This window comes from Drosophila sechellia, chromosome 2R (assembly GCF_004382195.2).
Source record: "Drosophila sechellia strain sech25 chromosome 2R, ASM438219v1, whole genome shotgun sequence".
Lineage (NCBI taxonomy): Eukaryota > Metazoa > Arthropoda > Insecta > Diptera > Drosophilidae > Drosophila > Drosophila sechellia.
In genome coordinates, this window is record NC_045950.1 from 10,993,305 (window position 1) to 11,008,324 (window position 15,020).

At 43.9% G+C, this 15,020-nt stretch overlaps 2 protein-coding genes across 7 annotated transcripts in view; one reads left to right on the forward strand and one right to left on the reverse strand.

Moving 5' to 3' along the window:
- LOC6609230 (probable cytochrome P450 317a1) lies at window positions 1-2,654 on the forward strand. Its single transcript, XM_002033885.2, has one exon. It carries the CDS (start codon window positions 343-345, stop codon window positions 1,906-1,908), a length of 1,566 nt encoding a protein of 521 aa, XP_002033921.2. The 5' UTR covers window positions 1-342; the 3' UTR covers window positions 1,909-2,654.
- Window positions 2,330-15,020, reverse strand: part of LOC6609231 (KN motif and ankyrin repeat domain-containing protein 1) — a 26,539-nt gene continuing 13,848 nt past the window's right edge. For 2 of the 6 annotated variants that reach the window (XM_032714382.1, XM_032714381.1), the window contains 9 exons: window positions 11,800-12,071; window positions 10,955-11,447; window positions 6,332-6,771; window positions 4,891-6,269; window positions 4,005-4,433; window positions 3,644-3,890; window positions 3,366-3,578; window positions 3,057-3,257; window positions 2,330-2,994 (listed from right to left, as the gene is read on the reverse strand). In XM_032714382.1, the coding sequence (XP_032570273.1) occupies window positions 2,827-2,994; window positions 3,057-3,257; window positions 3,366-3,578; window positions 3,644-3,890; window positions 4,005-4,433; window positions 4,891-6,269; window positions 6,332-6,771; window positions 10,955-11,447; window positions 11,800-12,071 (3,842 nt within the window). In that variant the 3' untranslated portion in view covers window positions 2,330-2,826. Of the gene's footprint in view, window positions 2,995-3,056; window positions 3,258-3,365; window positions 3,579-3,643; window positions 3,891-4,004; window positions 4,434-4,498; window positions 4,647-4,890; window positions 6,270-6,331; window positions 6,772-7,810; window positions 8,227-8,271; window positions 8,749-10,954; window positions 11,448-11,799; window positions 12,072-12,666; window positions 12,840-15,020 lie in introns of those variants that run through there. The other 4 variants (XM_002033886.2, XM_032714385.1, XM_032714384.1 and 1 more) reach the window with 4 other exon arrangements.

Below are 15,020 nucleotides of genomic sequence, written 5' to 3' on the forward strand. Positions count from 1 at the left end.
TGGAGTGGGGAGCGAGTATCGTAAATAGTTACTTTTCACCGCAGCACTCTCAGTCGGATCGTGCGCCTCGCTAATGAACGTTACCACATCGAGAACGATTCGAGAACGCTACGGAGCGATGCATTAGATCATAGTCGGTGGCACTACCTGACGTCCGAGAGCGGGATCGCGATACAGCGGCCAGTGAGAGTGAGTGGGTGGCAAGATAGCGGGCGGGCAGGAAGTGAAACGAATAGTAATCCCCCCACCCCACCGAGCCAGTCGAAAAAAAAAAAAAACAAATCAGTGGTTCCGATTCGCAGACGTGTGTGCATGTGATTCAGAGCAAACAAAACGTACGAAATGCAAAACATGTGGATCATTTTCCTCATCATCGGACTGCTGGTGCTCGGGCTGCTGGTTCTGCTAATTATTGCGGCGCGGTATCAGCGAGATTATTGGCGCTATCTGGACATTCCACACGAGAGACCCAAAAAGCTATGGCCTATCATTAGGCAAATAATGACGCAGACATTGAGTACGGAGGCTATGAAGGCGGAGCACTACTCGGCCATATACAAGAAGTTCAAGGGAAGCGGTCCCTTCTGCGGATTCTACGCCCTGTTGCAGCCACGCGCATTGATCCTCGATCGGGAGCTGATCAGGCAGATCATGATCAAGGACTTTTGGAATTTCAATGATCGTGGATTGTATTGCAATCAGAAGTCGGATCCCTTGTCGGGGGATCTGTACGCGCTGCGGGGAGAGAGCTGGAAGGAGATGCGTCAGAAACTGGATCCAAGTCTCGAAGGTGATCGCGTGTCCTTGCTGTATGACTGCCTCTACGAGGAGGCGGAACAGCTTCTCTTGACGGTCAATAGCACCCTGATGAGCCAGCCCCATTCCACCGTTCACATACAGAAGATCATGCGGCGTCATGTGTTATCTTCCCTGGCCAAATGCGTTTTTGGCTTGAATGCCGAACAGAGGAAAACGTATCCTCTGGAGGACTTTGAGCAGATGACCGAGCTGGCCTTGAACAGCCACAAACATGGCTATCTAATGAACCTCATGATGATCCGGTTCCCCAACTTTTGTCGAATGTTGCGCATGCGCCGCACGCCCAAACAGGCGGAGGAGTATTTTATAAAACTCCTTACGAGTATTGTGGAGCAACGAGAGACGTCCGGAAAGCCTCAGAAGGACTACTTACAACTTTTGATCGACGTCAAGGCACTGGAGTTCATTACCCATCAGTATGAAGCGGATAAGGAACTAGGTGCCCATCTGCAGAACGAGTTGGCCGCCCATGCAGTTGTCTTCTTGAAGGCGGGATACGAGCAAACGGCCAACACTCTATCATATGTACTCTATGAACTCGCATTGCATCCAGAATTGCAAGTCCGCGTGCGGGAGGAGGTCAAGAAGGCCATCGAGCGACATGATGGTCACATAACCCACGAGGGCATCAAGTCGCTCACTTTCATGGGTCAGGTGATCAACGAAACACTACGAATGCATCCCATAACACCGTACATCCTACGTCGCACCTTGAATGACTACGCAGTTCCGGATCATCCCAAGTACATTCTGGTCAAGGAGCTGTTCCTCATCATACCCACGCACGCCATCCATCACGATCCGGATATCTACCCGGATCCCGAGGAATTCAAGCCGGATCGTTGGAGCGGACCACGGGATTCGCTGCAGCAGCAGGGCACCTGGTTTGGATTCGGCGTGGGTGCTCGCAGCTGCATTGGTATACAATTCGCGCAGCTGCAACTGCGATTGGCTTTGGCCCTGCTCCTATCCGAGTATGAATTCTCCTTGAATACTAGGAAGCCATTGATCAATCTGGAGGATGGTATAGCACTAACCCTGATGCCATTGGGAGTCATAGAACACGGAAACGAGGAGAGGGCGGTATAAGTTCGCAGCTTGAGAATGCAGGATCACTGACATTAGCTTTATCTCTGGGATAGGAAAGATTGGTAACTTGTTTAGTTAACAAGAAATATAGATAAAGCCTCTAAAATATTAACTAACCTTCTATATATATTATGTGGCATCTTTGGAAATATTTAAATTTAATTTTAATGTTTCCGCTTCATGCTTTATATGGAAAAAGCAATTAAAGCAACTCGTTGTGCACCAAAAAGTCTAAACAAAGAGATTTAGCTTATGTCAGTATCTTAATCTTTTGCCTAATGACGAAGAATTTACTCTATGAACAAAGTCTAGAAAGCAATATAAAACTCAGCATAGTAACTATCCGAAACAATATTAAACTAAAGTTCAGGTAGCCCAATAGGCAGAGTCAGCATAGAATAGTTAATATTAAAACACTTGCTTTTATTTAAGAATTTATTTATTTGAGAAAACATTTGCTTTTAAATTAGTTTGGTTTAATTTCTATTAAATTATCCTAAAGATGAACCCTTTGATTTGATTCACTGTTCGTTAGTTCTGGTTAGTATATATCGTTTTTTGCATTGTCGGTTGCTTGATATGGTTGGTTGGTTTGTCGGCTACTTTATGATCGGTAGCTCAGGCCTGTGCAGTACTTAATTGCATTAGTTGATCGATGTGTCTCAGAATTATTACACAGAGTTAGCTGCTACTACGATTAGCGATTAAATTAGATTTACAAATAAATAAAACGTACGACAAACGAATTCTAGTTATATATATATATATATAATATACATATGAAAAGTGTAAGCTGCCCTTGTGCCTTTCCGCAGTATCTCGGTATGGAATGTATTCTGAGCAGCACTACGAAATGCTAATTTAAATCTTAGTCACTAGCTGTTTGTTCGTCGATTTGGCCGCTAATACGAAATGGCTTTACTGCGATGGCTGGCGCTTGTGGCGCGGTGGCGAAATCAGGGAGCTCCTTGTGGCATCTCCGCGGTTTGGCAGCTTGCTTCGCAGCATCTGCTCGTGGACGTAGATGAGTAGTCCCACATCCCGGTGGCCAGCCTGCCAGGCGATCTTGAAGGCCGTGCTGCCATCCTGGGAGAAGAAAAATAATATAAATTCTCTTCTATATAAATTGTGTATGTAGGCTCACTAACCACATCGGTGACCAGTGAATCGCACTCGGGATGCGACAAAAGGTGCTTGATCACATCTACGCGTCCGTGCTCGGCGGCGCACATCAGTGCCGTGCTGCCGTCCTCGTCCTGGATATTGATATCCGCTCCGGCGTCCAGAAGCATATTGACCATGTCCCCGTTACCATGCGACACAGCGAGCATCAAAGCGGTCTGGCAGTGCTGTGGATTGGTGGATAAGAGACAGGACGGGAGCGGTTAGTAGGGGAGTAGTGTGTGGTCAGCTCATACTGGGCTCGAGATCCATGGGCGTTGGGGCCCCTTACCTACCTTCTTGGCCCGTATGTTGACATCGGCCATCTTGAACAGTCGCTCGACGACTGTCCGATGGGCGGGCTGCTTCAGTTTGGCCAACGATACGAGCATCACCGATGTGTATCCGGCGTTATTCATCTGGTTTACATCGCAAACCTTAGAATCCAGCAGTATGGATACCACATCGAAGTTGCCGTGCGAGACTGCATAGTGCATGGCTGTGTTGCCCTAAAATAAGATATAACTTAGTGATCGAACTTTATTACTTATGATATAAGGTGATTAAAACTCACATTACTGTCGGACAGGTTGACACAGTACTCCAGCAATGGGATGGACAGGGATTCAAAGTAATCTAGATAATCCTCAACCTGATGGGGATCGGATTTGCCAGTACTGGAGTTGTTGAACCAGTTATCCTGAATGGTCGCCTTGGCCGACTTGAGGCTCTGCGAGGATATGGGTTTGGCGCCCAGCTTCTTCAGCAGCGAGTCGTTAATGATCTTGAGGGCGTCTTTAAGGCTCTGGGACAACTCGGTTCTGAAATTATAATTTAAAATATTAATACTGCGAATTTGTTGAATTTTTAGACTTCCTTAAATAAACGAGATCCTTTTTGTATTACAAAAAGTATAAATATTCAAAGTGGCTTACTTTTTTCGGGGCTCCGAATCCGCCTGGGCCAGCTGGTGGAGCTGGGCTTTGGTGGCCGGCTGTTCGATCACGGTCACCTGGGAGCCCTCGCTCTGACTAGATTTGAGTGGAGTGCTGGACTTCTTGCGCGCTCCCTGGGCAATCTGGACGTCGATGGGCGGACTTGAATCACTTGAGGAGCTCATTGCCGGCTCCTGTTCCGGTGATTCGGACTTGGTAGTGCCCGAGGAGGTCATCAGCGGAGCTGGAGAGGCATCGCGCGACCAGCTGATGCTCACCCGCTTCTCCTCTCGGACTATCAACTCATCCTCGCCCAAGAGACTCAGATCCAATGAATCCTTCTGCGGTTGACGGATGAAGCTTTGGGATTCGGGCAATGGCTCCGATGCCTGGAAACTGGACACAGACGGTGGCTTCTCTTGCAGGGAGCTGAAAGGGAATAACCTTGATAAGTACGACAGATTGGTGGCTTCTACGGCTAATCCTAAACCCACGTTACTAGCAGAGCCGAGCATCCGCTGACCAGCAGCGGATAGCACGTGAAACTGCTCAGGCTGGAAAACATTGGCAGCACCATGCGAAAAACCAAAATCCAAACAAAAAGCAAAAATAAGCGGCTCAGCAATTGGGCCAAAGCAAACACCAAAACTCAACTGAAGGTCAAGCCAATTCGATTGCAGGCTCTGACTTTTGTAACCCCAATGCGCAAGAGCTGACTTCTGGTTTGTGACTCGGCTAAAAGCTTATCGTGAAACTTGGCTAGCACGGTGGGGCAAAATTAAAGTTACATGAATAAAATAGGAAAATTATTATATCGGTGTAAATAAACTGAATGTAAGCATAAAATCACTAAAATATTCAGATTATAGATATATAGGGGACTCACCTCAATCGCGCCTTCCTTTCCACCTGTGGACTGGGCGTTGGCGAGGGCGTGGCCAGCGTGTAGGTGTTCTGTCGCATGAACTCTTTGCGCACCGGACTCGGACTGGAGAGGTGCTTGGGTCGCGGAATTCTCGAGTCCGCCGACGTGGAGCGTCGCACTGCTCCTCCCGTTCTGGTTGCCGTGGGACTGGCCTTCGAGAAACCCCTGGCCAGATCCTGGATGGCCTCCTTGCAGGAATCACAGTAGTTGGCTGCACAGGCAATGGAGATGTGTGGCTTGACAATGTCGCCACAGCCCACATCCCTCTTGCGAACCTCCTCCGTGTTGCAGGCGGAGTGGCTTGTGCGAACCTTAGCCGGCTCCGGTTCCTCCACCTTGTCCGTATTGCTGGCTGTGTGTCGGGTTGGAGGGCGGGACGTCGACTCCGACACCTGTTCCGTCTTCGTCTGACTCCGAGTGAGTCGCTGCAGTCCCTTGGTATCAGTCTGTCGGGATACCTGCTCCGTTGCACACTGGACGCCAGAGTGCTGTTGCTGCGGATTAACCTGGGCTCCAGTGGAACGAACAACAGCCGTGGTGGTTTGACTTCCAGAACTGAGGACCAGGGTAACTGGCGTCTGGCATCCAATTGTCTTACGCACCACGGATACGGTCTCATTCTCGCCCAAACTGAAGGTGTTGCTGCGTCCGGGCATTTGGGGAGCAGGTTTCACCTTCTCCGCCGGAGTTTCCGGACCGCAGGCCACAGTTTTCTTGCTGACGGCGCACTTTTCGCATAGCACATCATCCAGGCGATCATCAGAGCTGCCCACATGACGCACATCCGGCTTGCAACTGGTAAAGTTCTCCCTTGTGGCCGGTTTCGCGGTGACTCCCACATTGTACTTGAGTTTTGGTCGTTCCGGTGTGGTTTGCACTCCACTGTCCTTTTGGTCCCTCTGGGGCACATACATTTGAGTGCCCACAGAGATGAGCTTTCTCAGCTGTTGTTTTTGTGCATTGGTTAGTGCCTGCTCCACCTTCTTATCCAGCTCCTCCTTGGAGTAGAAAGTTTCCGACGGCTGAACTCCAACATTTCGTGTGGTGGGCTGGTGGCCAACGGACACATCTCGAGTGGCAGGTGGTCGCACCACCGCCTGGGTGGACACATCCCGACGAACAACGCTTGGTGAGGGAGATGCCGAGGTGGAACTGCTGCGCATGCGTGCTCCTAGGCTTTCCAGCGACACTGGACTGATCCTTTGGGGAGTGAACTGCACGGGTGACGCAGTCTTGAGTCCCGGACTTGGCGGCGAAGGCGTCTGCCGTTGACTTCGCATCAACTCCTCGTTCCTGCGCAGCAATTTCTGTTTTTCCGAGCGAAGAGAATTGAGTTCCAGCTGAAATGCAGATTGGTATTTCTTTAATATAACTAATTCGTATTAAACAGTAATATTCTTACCTCCATGTCCGGTATGACTTTCACCTGCTCCTCCAGATCCTTAAGACGCCTCAGGCTCAGGGCCATTTGTTCGCGTATCTGGAACAGAGCTTGTGCATCTGCCGTGGTCTGCCCGGTTTCCGAGATGACAGGCGATTGCAGGGAGCTGCTGCTGACGGAGCCATTCTCCTGCGGTCGATCCTCCTTGAAAGTGGGTTTTCCCGTGGGCGTGGTGGCCAACAGGTGGTGGCGCCTCGGAGGCGGCGGTGGCGGAGCACCTGGAGACTTTGCGCTCTCCAGCTGCTCCACCGGCGACTTGGCATTGGCCGCCACCGTGGCCTGCACGTAGCTTTCATATTGGACCTCCGCCGGACTGGGTCGCTGTCGCAGGGGAAGGGTGTTGGATCGCAGAAAGGGGCGCGGCGTGCCCGTGGGCGATTGATTGCCGCCAATGCAGGAATCTAAAAACAATTAAAAATACCGAGGTTAACTTAAGATTGAGTCTGGTGGGGAATTAGGGGTTACTTGATTTTCCGCTCTCCCTCCTAAGTACAATCCTAATTTGTAAACTTGCCATGAGCACTTGCCACTGGCGACTGGACTATAAAGCCCGATGAATTATTTTGTTGCAAAAAGCTCCTACGTCCAAAGATAAAACGCTTGCTATTCAAATCTAATTTTAATAATTGTGCCAAAGTTCGTATAATGCGAAAACAACAAAAAACCATATATATACTGTGTAAAAACAAAATAAACTGCAAAAGTCACCAAATCCGCCCATTTTGCGTGTCTGCGTGAGCGAAGATAAGACGCTCGAGCTATTATTCAATATTAGTTTTTGGTTATCGCCCTGGCATGCATACGTGTGTATATACTTTTTATTACCTCTTATTTAACTAATAGGCAAGGTTGTTGGCGTACTTTACTTTAATGCAGTCTGTTGTATGAGAGCAAATAGAGAAATTTATGGGCAGCTGAAGCACTATTTCAATATTCCTCATACGCACTGTGTTCCCTGCTAACAACTATGTGTGTAACTCATCTCGCTCTTTTAGCCTTGGCAAGAAAATTGTGCTGCTATCCATTTTGCTTCTATTACTTAATACGCTGTGCAACGAACTTTTTCTATACACTTAGAGAACTTTAGAAAAGAGAACTCAAATGCGTTAGTCTAGGCTATAAGTTATAATCTGAGTTATAAGTTAACCTAACTGTTAGTTAAATATTTACATTAGATATTTCAATACCATTAAAACTGGCTAAATATTTTTCAGTGATTGTTTTTTCATAGCGGTGCCAAACTGGCTAAGCGTCTTTGGTCAAGACGAAATGTAGGGAGTTGGCAGGGGGAAGGGGTTTGCTGCGCGTGACGCTGGGTAGCATTGACCTGGCCATAATAAATCAGTTTTTATGACCCAACTAATTAACAAGGAACGAAGTTCAAAACGGTAGAGAGTTCGCCCCAAATGAGTGTGTCTCCCCAAGCTAATAGACACCTACAGTCGCTCCACCAGCTCTTCTGTGCGTTTGGCTTGCTGTCCGGCTTCAACTTGATACTCCTTTTGGCCAAACGTTTCCGTCTTAACGGTATGGCATCGTCCGCTGTTGAAAACATTTCTCAGCCACTGTTTTGGTTGATTCTATTATTGATTTATTCCGTTCAGTTTAGTTGGTTAGAAAAGCGCAGCATTGCACTGGGCAGCCTTTTTGTGGGCCAAGGCAGCAGACATTGCACTTGGTTGTGTCTGGCATTCGCAAGCCAAAGCGTAGCAAATATTTGTTAGATTCTTTAATATAATTGTTTTATTTTGCTCTTATCTTAGCGGCTGCTAATTAAACGCGCTTGGCTATAAACAATATTGAATTATTTGATTTGCCAGATCAAAGCGACAGCTCATCAAAAGGTATCTGCTTTACAGTGGCGGCCAACGAAACATGCACACTTGTTTCACAAAACTCACATCGCAGCAGTTCATATTTCAGTTTTCGTAGAATCATAGGCATTTTGAAATATATATTCGTTTTTGATTTACAATTATGTGTGTTATGTTTGTGCTGATTTTATGTAGTCTTATTAATTTATGAGATTTATTTTTGTTTATTTTTTTGTAAATCATTTATCATTGATGTTTCTACTTATTCGTTTAACGCGTAAGTATTTTCTTACATTTAAAAATCGTATTATTTAATATTTTTTATTGTTGTCAAACCACTTTCGTGTTGTCCGCTGTCGAAATTATTGTCACATACTATCATGTAATTCGCATTAAAGTTTAAATTTAGTTGCTGTTAATTCGTCGTACTACAATTACATGTCTCGTTTTGATTAGTTGATTTCGTTTAAGGCATTTCGTATAATTATTATAAGTTTTTTTTTTTTTTTTTTGTTTTGCAGTTTCACGGACGCATTTTTATGCTATTCGTTCGAAAGTCGCCGACAAACTGCTCTCAGATTTTTTTGTTCATTCGACCATCATCCACGGCAGCAAAAGCAGCATGAAGAGCGAAAAAAACCATTTAGCAATAGAGATTTTTGTGTTATTATTTAACACAACTCTGGTGCGAAAGGCGAACGAAAAAATAAAGTTGTCTAACTAAACACCGAAATAAAATAGAAACCAATTTGCTGAGAGCTCCAAGAGCGAAATGATAACGCTCAGCAAATATACACATTAAATAACCAAGTGAGCAACTTTTCGCTGTATTTGTGCTGATAAGCTGAATGCACATCTATTAAAGCCAAATTGATAAGTGATAATTTCAGTGACGTGGGCAAAGAGAGAGAGAGAGAGAGCATGTGAGCAACAGAGAGAGAGAGAGAGAGAGAAACCCTTGGGCTTGTTTATATTCAATGGGCCATTTGATAAGAAAATAATATTGATTTTTGATGGGCTACTACACACCTATTCGCATCAAGGGGTTTGTCTGTGTTTTCTGAGTCAAGGCCAGGAAAATAAAGAGGCTAATTTTGCATAAATCATCATTAAGTTTAATAAAAAAAAGTTCGCTACCCAATATATCTTCCATCTTATCTTTTTGCAATTAAATTTGAAAAAAAAAGAAATAGTTTGATTGATATTTAAAATCTTAACAAATTGAAAGGCAAAAAACCCAAACCATTTGCTGATTTATGATTTCTTGGGTCGGGCTCGCAGTTGGATAGTTTAAGGCACCACATTTCCAACGATAATTAAAGAGATTGGTATCTACCAATACATTTTTTGTTGGTTTTAATACCTATTCTATTTTATCTTATTTTATTAAAGAAACATCTTCGTAAATAATAATTTCATTATATTAAAATATAATAATAAGATTTAAGGTTAGCATCTTAATATCCCTTTTAGCAATTTATTTTCTTTAAGTGCAAATAGCTCAAGGTTCCTGTTTTCTGCTCTTACACGCTTTTTGGCATTCATCTATTGTTAGAATGGTTTTCTGTTCTTTTTGGCATCGAGCTGCCTTTTGGCCATGTTCAATTCAATTTGAAAGCCATTTATTAATGGCCCGTACTTTGGCAATTACCATGGAACTGCAACCATTTTATACACATTAATCAACGACAACTCTTTGCGCCAGGTCCTCTGGACAAAAAAAACAAAAAACAGCAAATGAAACGCGACAATTTGATTTGTTTATATGCATTGATTTTTTTTGCACACTTTATGGCAAATTTATGGCATCAACAAATACGACAAAAACGAGCTGGAGCAAAATTTGCATGCAAATTGAGCGCCAAATGCGCATTTCAAATTGATTTGAGATACGAACGCCTCGAAAATTGCCTTGAAGTTGCCCCATGCCGCACGTTGCAAGACCCAATTGAGTTTCAAATGCCAAAGATGCAAAGCAACTGTATCTGTATCTGCAATTGCGTTTGCATGCAACTCCGTATCTGTATCTATATATCTTTGGAGCTGCCAGCAGTGAACTGATGTTTGATTTCTTTGCTTTTCTATTTCGTTTAAAACTTAAATCTTTGTAGATGTTGATATATCCTTTGATCTTTCAGCACAGCTGCAGTAGTGACAACTTCGTGTTAACCATGGGATTGTATGGTATAAATTAAAACCAAAAAATTCGAAAACATTTTTTTAGGTAATTTATAAATAACTCAATCCAATGTGTTACAAATATACAATCTAAGTTTGAATTCTGCACATCTATGAATTGAACATTAAAATCTTAAGCAAAAAAGAGTATGTTATTTTGTATTTCTTCAATTTTATTACTTTTCCTTTCACTTTCTATTCCACTGTGTGAATCTTCTATTTTCTTCTATGAGCCTAGCTACATTTTTCACACTTTCGTGCGTAAAAATGTCACATGTGCCGCAGCAGCGCTAATTGCTAAGAAAAGAAAGCAAAAGTATCTGGCGTGTCTCACTTGGCTCTATGAATCATCTACCTCACACTGAGAAAAATACATTTGAACTATTGTTTTTTATATATCTAACAGACCAAAACATTGCCAGATTTTTTAGAAATATTTTATGCAATATAAGCTATAAAGTTTAATCAAATTATCATAGATAATGGAAATATTGCCCGAATATATCTTTTGTTTCAGTGTATGACATAATATTAATAAATTGAGCTCTTTTTGGCATGCTATTTTTGGTCGATCGTTCTGACGCCCACTCACCTGCCACATGAAAGTGCCGATCCCACGTGCTGTTGCCCAGGCGATGACTCTTGAGCTCCTTCAATGCGCCATGGCCATTACTGATGCTCAGGCTAAGTTTGTTGTTATTCCGATCCATGGACTGGGATCCAGCTCCATAGGGAGACTTGCGCCGCTTCACGGAAGTCCGCTCCAGCGTCCGTTCGAAGTCGCTGCACACCTCGTCGAGCGCCTCGTGGAGGAAGGCCCTCGTCTCCGGCGGACTGATCGCCGGCCGATGCCGCTGATGGTAGATCCCAGCATCGCTCTCCACGCCGCCGCGCAGCGAGGAGCACGTGGAGGAGGCGGTGCCGAAGGGCGATTCAGATCGAGGCGGTATGCTGCCATAGGTGAAACGCGGCACGGATGACGAACGCGGTCGGTAGCACGGAGTGGTCGTATACGACTGCGACATATGCGACGCACCTCCTCCGCCAATGGGATGTGGCGAATCTGGTTCGCTTTCGTGTGAGGTCTGTTCCAACAATAATACAATGTACAGGTTACATTTACGTGCAGATATGCGATTTCGAAAATGGAATGGAATGGAATGACCACTCCTCACTAATTTTGAGATCCCCATCGCTCAATATTAATATTGTTAAATATTTTGTTAATGAACATCGTGCAACCTTTAACAAAGCCCACTTGGGGTTTGTACTTTGAATCTTCGTTTATCTGCATTTCAACTTAATTGTTTGGTAATTTGATGATCTTGATTTTTTAGTGTATTGATAGTCCTTTTAGGTAAGCAAAGACTTTAAGGTTTTTTCTATATCTGATTTAATCCTGTATACTGAAATGAATCTGATAGGTGGCAAACATACCTCGCTAAGCTTTCCCTGTACCCTGGACTCTGCCTGCCAGTCGCCTCCGAAGAGGCTCTCGAATCCCAGCATGAACTCCATGGACTTTCGGGATCTCCTGCGATCCCGCCGCCGCTGCTCCTCCTCGCTGGGCTTCTCATGGGCCAGGGCCTCGCAGTAGCGCACAAAGTCCAGGTCGATGTGGTAGCCATAGGGACAGCAGTTGCAGCTGCGCACCGAGCGAGTCATGACCGCAGGAGATTCGGGATTCGCGGAGGACGCGATTGGACGAGCTGCAAGGGAATAAGGAGCAAAGAAAGAGTAAGTATCTGATGGCTGCAAGGGAATAAGGGGCGCAGAAAGAATAAGTATCTCATGGATATCAAAGCCAGACGCCGTGTATCTTAATGCCACTACCAAGGTCACGTCAACGTTCGATTCTTGGTATTGACCACAGTCAAACCACACAAAACAAAGGTATCTTCTTCGCGGAGGTTGCCACACCTGCCCTCCATCAAACACGTTTCGGATTTGGTAATCTGAGCAGCAGCAGGTACGAAAAGGCGCAGTTCTGGGAATGACCGTCTGTAGCCGCGAGATAAATTCGTGCCTTATTTATGCTTAATTGCGCCTTATAATAACTAATTTTGGTTAATTTAGATAAACCACTTTTGACTGGGTGAATCACTTTTAACGAAGCAATTTGAGTTATTTACGTTGGCATTGGTTTAAACGATTTTGCAATCAAGGAAAATAAAATAATTAAATAATGATTCAAGTAATGGGGTTTAATAGTCAACGGCATAGAGTTTTCTCAGACGTTTCAAAGTCGACAGCAAACACCGCCGAAGTTTGTTTGATGTCTTCCATTATTTATTTATTACTCACTTTCTTGCGGAATTTTCGCCTTATGCCAGAGCCACAAAACCCCTAGCCAAAAAACAACCCAAAGCATTTTATGGTTACTCGAGTTTGCACTTAAAACATTTGAAATTCCTGCAGCTCGTCGGCTGACCTCCGATTTTTCGATAGCACTAAGAGGCCAAGGAAATACTCAATAGTGCAAACGTTCTGCTCCAAGAGAAAGCCTTTAACAAACTGGCCGGCAAACGAATCCAATTCTCACTTTATTCATCATGCAGTAAATTAAAGCAAGATAAGATATGAGAGCATTTAGCCACGCTTATCAAGCTGAAAATTATGAATAAAGCTCATTGCCGTCGCCATCTGTTGGCGAACTGCAAGCGGTTCGAATTGAAAAGTGCAAAAGATACTTTTCACTTTTCATTCATGAAACTAAAAACGACGGCGTGGGCAGGCAAACGCGTCTCCAGCGACTTTGTTGTGGGCGTGTCTAGATTGTGAAAGTGTTCAACGCGGCGTATACGTGTTGGACCGTTTCAAGAGGTCGCATATTGATGAGCTCGAGTGGCCGTAATTAGCAGGCGGCTCCAGGGTTACGGCCAAATCTGTTCGCCGGCTTAATTATCATCGATCGAATCACACACACACCCACCCACATATGTACACCGAAACACCTATAATCATATAATCACACAGACTATTCAAATTTGGCGCGGCTTCTACTCGTTTTTTTTTTTTTTGGATTTAGTGAGCGATTGAGGAATTTGAATCCATAAACGACCCCCAATTGACTATTTAATGCTGTCTGAGTCAAGCTTAAATGGCTAACACAATGTTTTACCTTTAAGTGGATAAATGGAACGTATTTTGAACTTCAACTTTCTCGCATAATTGCTGAAGCAAATTACTACAGACATTTTGCACATACAATCTGAATCTGTATGCCACAGAGTTTACAACTTCATTTGGGCGACAATCTGCCAACCATATAAGGGCGCCTACATACGTGCATACATAAATCGTATTGTCGCACCCGACTCACATAAAAATTAAGAAATTAACCCGGCTCGATCGCCACACTTGAATTACGATCATGCTCGCCAGTTCCATGTACCGTGTCCCATGTCCCAATCATCATCATTATCAAGATCGTTTCCATGTTTATCGAACCCCTCTTGTAATGACTACACTTTTTTTCTGGGTGTAGGCGATGCAGATGCTGTCCAGCATACAAAATGAGCTCGACTTGTGAATGAATTGGGAAAGAAATCCCAATTTTCAAGTTCGACTGGAAGTGAATTTACCCTTCAGTTTTGAAATAGGGCATCAAGTAAGTAAAAGATATTTGTAATATCCAAAAGTACTTATATACCCTTTCAGCAATGGGTATGGGAACACCAAATCCGAACTGGTTGTCCAACTGACATGTGCACAAATTGCTCGTATGTGGCGATATGGGCGGCTATGCTATCTGAGGTGGGCGGTATTTGCAGTTGCAGTTGCAGTTGCAGCTGCTGCGGCTAATGAAGCTAACGGTGCCAGAGCTGCTGCGGCCCCACAGCCACAAATTACCGTAAAGCGCAAAAATTTAATTATGCAAAACACGTGCAATGCTGTTCGATCTAATTGCATGCCCCAACTCACTTGACAGGCAACCAAAAAATAAAAAATAATGGACAGCTAAATATAAAATAAGTGAATAATGGGTATATTAGCCGTAATCAAGATACTGCACTACACAAGAAATAACTGCAATTTTTAATTAACCACACAACTACCTCTCTCTTTATTCATTTTTTAACACTTATTAACATTATGTTATTTTTCTCTCAATAAAATAATAGTTTTTTTTAGTTATAGCTTTTATAGAAATATCTTTGAATAATACATCACACTTTAAGTGTCACACTTTCTAGTTTTCTTCTGCTCTTTAATTTAAGTTTGGGGTTTTTTAAAGAAATAAAATCTGTTGTGCTGTTTTAAAATATAGGGAAAATAGTGAAATCCCATAAAATACATACTCTTCCTTAATAGATTTCAATTTCTCTGCCACTTCCACATTTTCCTTTATTTTTTTAAGAGCTCCCTAGACGGGATTCGCCCTATTTATGACTGCATTTTAATTACCCAATTAAAGTCGTCCCTTTGTGGTGAATGATGCAGTGGTTTATGGCGTTTTTGTTTTTAATGAATTTTCAACGTGTCATAAACTCTGGTCGTATCTTGGCTTCTTTTTCAAAATTATGGTAAACACATCGTGTGTGGCTAATGAGCTGAAATCGCAGGCTGGCTGACATAAACGCACACGTTGCCCAATTTAAGTGCTTCAATTAACGCTGAAGTTGAAAATCAAAACCTGCCACGCCCACCGCCAACAA